The sequence below is a fragment of the Bison bison genome, unplaced genomic scaffold (genome assembly GCF_000754665.1).
Source record: "Bison bison bison isolate TAMUID 2011002044 unplaced genomic scaffold, Bison_UMD1.0 scf7180017847927, whole genome shotgun sequence".
Classification (NCBI taxonomy): domain Eukaryota; kingdom Metazoa; phylum Chordata; class Mammalia; order Artiodactyla; family Bovidae; genus Bison; species Bison bison.
In genome coordinates, this window is record NW_011478500.1 from 17,209 (window position 1) to 19,259 (window position 2,051).

Genomic DNA, 2,051 nt, shown 5'->3' on the forward strand with positions numbered 1-2,051 from the left:
GCTGAGAATGAGGCTTCCTCTTCCTCCTCCTCTTCTCTGATCCCCCACCCCATGGAGGACGTTTCTATTTCTGGGACACCCAGTTCTTCCCAGTGTCCTCAGAGTGCCTCCTTCTCCTCCACTGTCACCACAGGTACCTCATTAAGCAGATCAACAGAGGGTTCCAGCATCCAGGAAGAGATGGAAAAATCAGATGGGGGTTCCACTAGCCAAGAAGAGATGGAACAATCGAGCACTTTGCAATCCCTGCCAGACCTTGAGAACTTGCACATAGACCTTCTAGATGAAAAGGTGGAACTGCTAATCAATTTCCTGCTGCAAAAGTATCAAATGAGAGAGCCAGTCACGAAGGCAGACATGATTGGTAATGTTGTCAAAGAGTACAAGGATGACTTCCTTGAGATTCTCAGGAGTGCCTCTGAGCGCATGGAGCTGGTCTTTGGCCTTGATGTGAAGGAAGTGGATCCCATCAACCATAGCTATACCCTTGCTAACAAGCTGGATCTCACCTACAACGGAATGCTGAGTGATCAACAGGGCATGCCCAAGACTGGCCTCCTGATAATTATCTTGGGAGTGATCTTCATGAAGGGGAACTGCGCCACTGAGGAGGAAGTCTGGAAAGTGCTGAATATGATGGATATATATTCTGGGAGGAAGCATTTCATCTTTGGGGAACCCAGAAGGCTCATCACCAGTGATTTGGTGATGGAAAAGTATCTGGAGTACCAGCAGGTGCCCACTAGTGATCCCCCTCGCTATGAATTCCTGTGGGGTCCGAGAGCCTATGCTGAAGTCAGCAAGATGAAATTGCTGGAGTTTTTGGCTAAGATCCATGGGACCAACCCCAAGAGCTTCCCATCTCAGTACGAGGAGGCTTTGAGAGATGAGGAAGAGCGAGCCCAAGCCAGAATTGAAGCTACGGCTGGCACAAGTGCCATGGCCAGTGCAAGTTCTGGTTTCTCCCACCCTTACTGAAGACTGAGGCAGCCTCTGCACTTTGCTCTTGAAAAGGGATGTCAATGTTTGAAACAGTGGAAGGCTGGAGTGGGATTAGGGGGAAAAAGTAGATAAAACCTGTGTATTCTTATATTTCACTGTGTTGGAAATTTACCTTTTTGGCATTTTTCATTTTTTTTTTCTTTTAACAAGAGGATTTATGAGCATTAAGAATGTAAGTTTATGAATGACATTGTTTACACATCTATTACTGTTCCTCAGATTTAACACTAAGAGATTTGTTATCCTGTAATAAATGGAAACCAGGAATTTCCTTGGAAATTTCTAAGAATGCAGCAGTAAGATAGTTGGAGTCAATAAATAGCAATAAAAAGTAAAAAATGGTCAATTCCTGGCTTGTTTTTTCCCTGTTAATGTGTTCTACAAAAAAATTAAATACACATATTTGGATTTGCTTAGCTCATTCAAGATGTAGAAGGAACATTAACTCCAAACATTAATTGGGCAGCTACTCTTCAGAAGGCACCACACTAGTCCTGAGGACATTAGGATAAGTAAGACCCAATCCCCATCCATAGTATTTTAGCATATAGGAGCAGCAGTTACATAAAGATGATGGTGGGTATCATCTAAGACCTAAAGGACAAGGAAAAATGAGTGAGAAGATTGAGGATCCATATGACAGAAGTCAAGTTTAAATGCCCTGAGACGAGGCATACTGGGGTCTTGAGAAACCATAAGTCCTTCAGTGGAAGGTTCAGTGAAGCTGAGGGGTGGGCAAGGTGAGGCATGGAAGTGGTGAGCAGGAGCCAGACTCTCCAGTGTATCTGAGTCTGAAGCTAATAACCTGAAACTTATCACACTGAACATAGTATTATGGTAAGCCAAAGAAATCTGTACTTCGGGCAGGAATGGAACTTGTCCTGTGCTCTTGTAGCAGTGCACCTGAACACAGTACACAAACTAGTTGTTTTATGTACACTGTTGTCAAGGAGTTTCTGAGAAACAGAGTGATGTTCCTTTGGAGTGCCACCAGCTACTGGGATGGCACTGTTTTTGCTGCTTTTAGAGAGCCAGAACCGACTCCATTC

At 44.2% G+C, this 2,051-nt stretch overlaps 1 protein-coding gene across 1 annotated transcript; it reads left to right on the top strand.

Moving 5' to 3' along the window:
- The first annotated feature begins 51 nt into the window (after positions 1-51).
- Positions 52-978, top strand: LOC104991691 (melanoma-associated antigen B10-like). Its single transcript, XM_010844276.1, has one exon. The coding sequence runs from the start codon at positions 52-54 to the stop codon at positions 976-978; it is 927 nt and encodes a 308-aa protein (XP_010842578.1).
- The last annotated feature ends 1,073 nt before the right edge of the window (positions 979-2,051 follow it).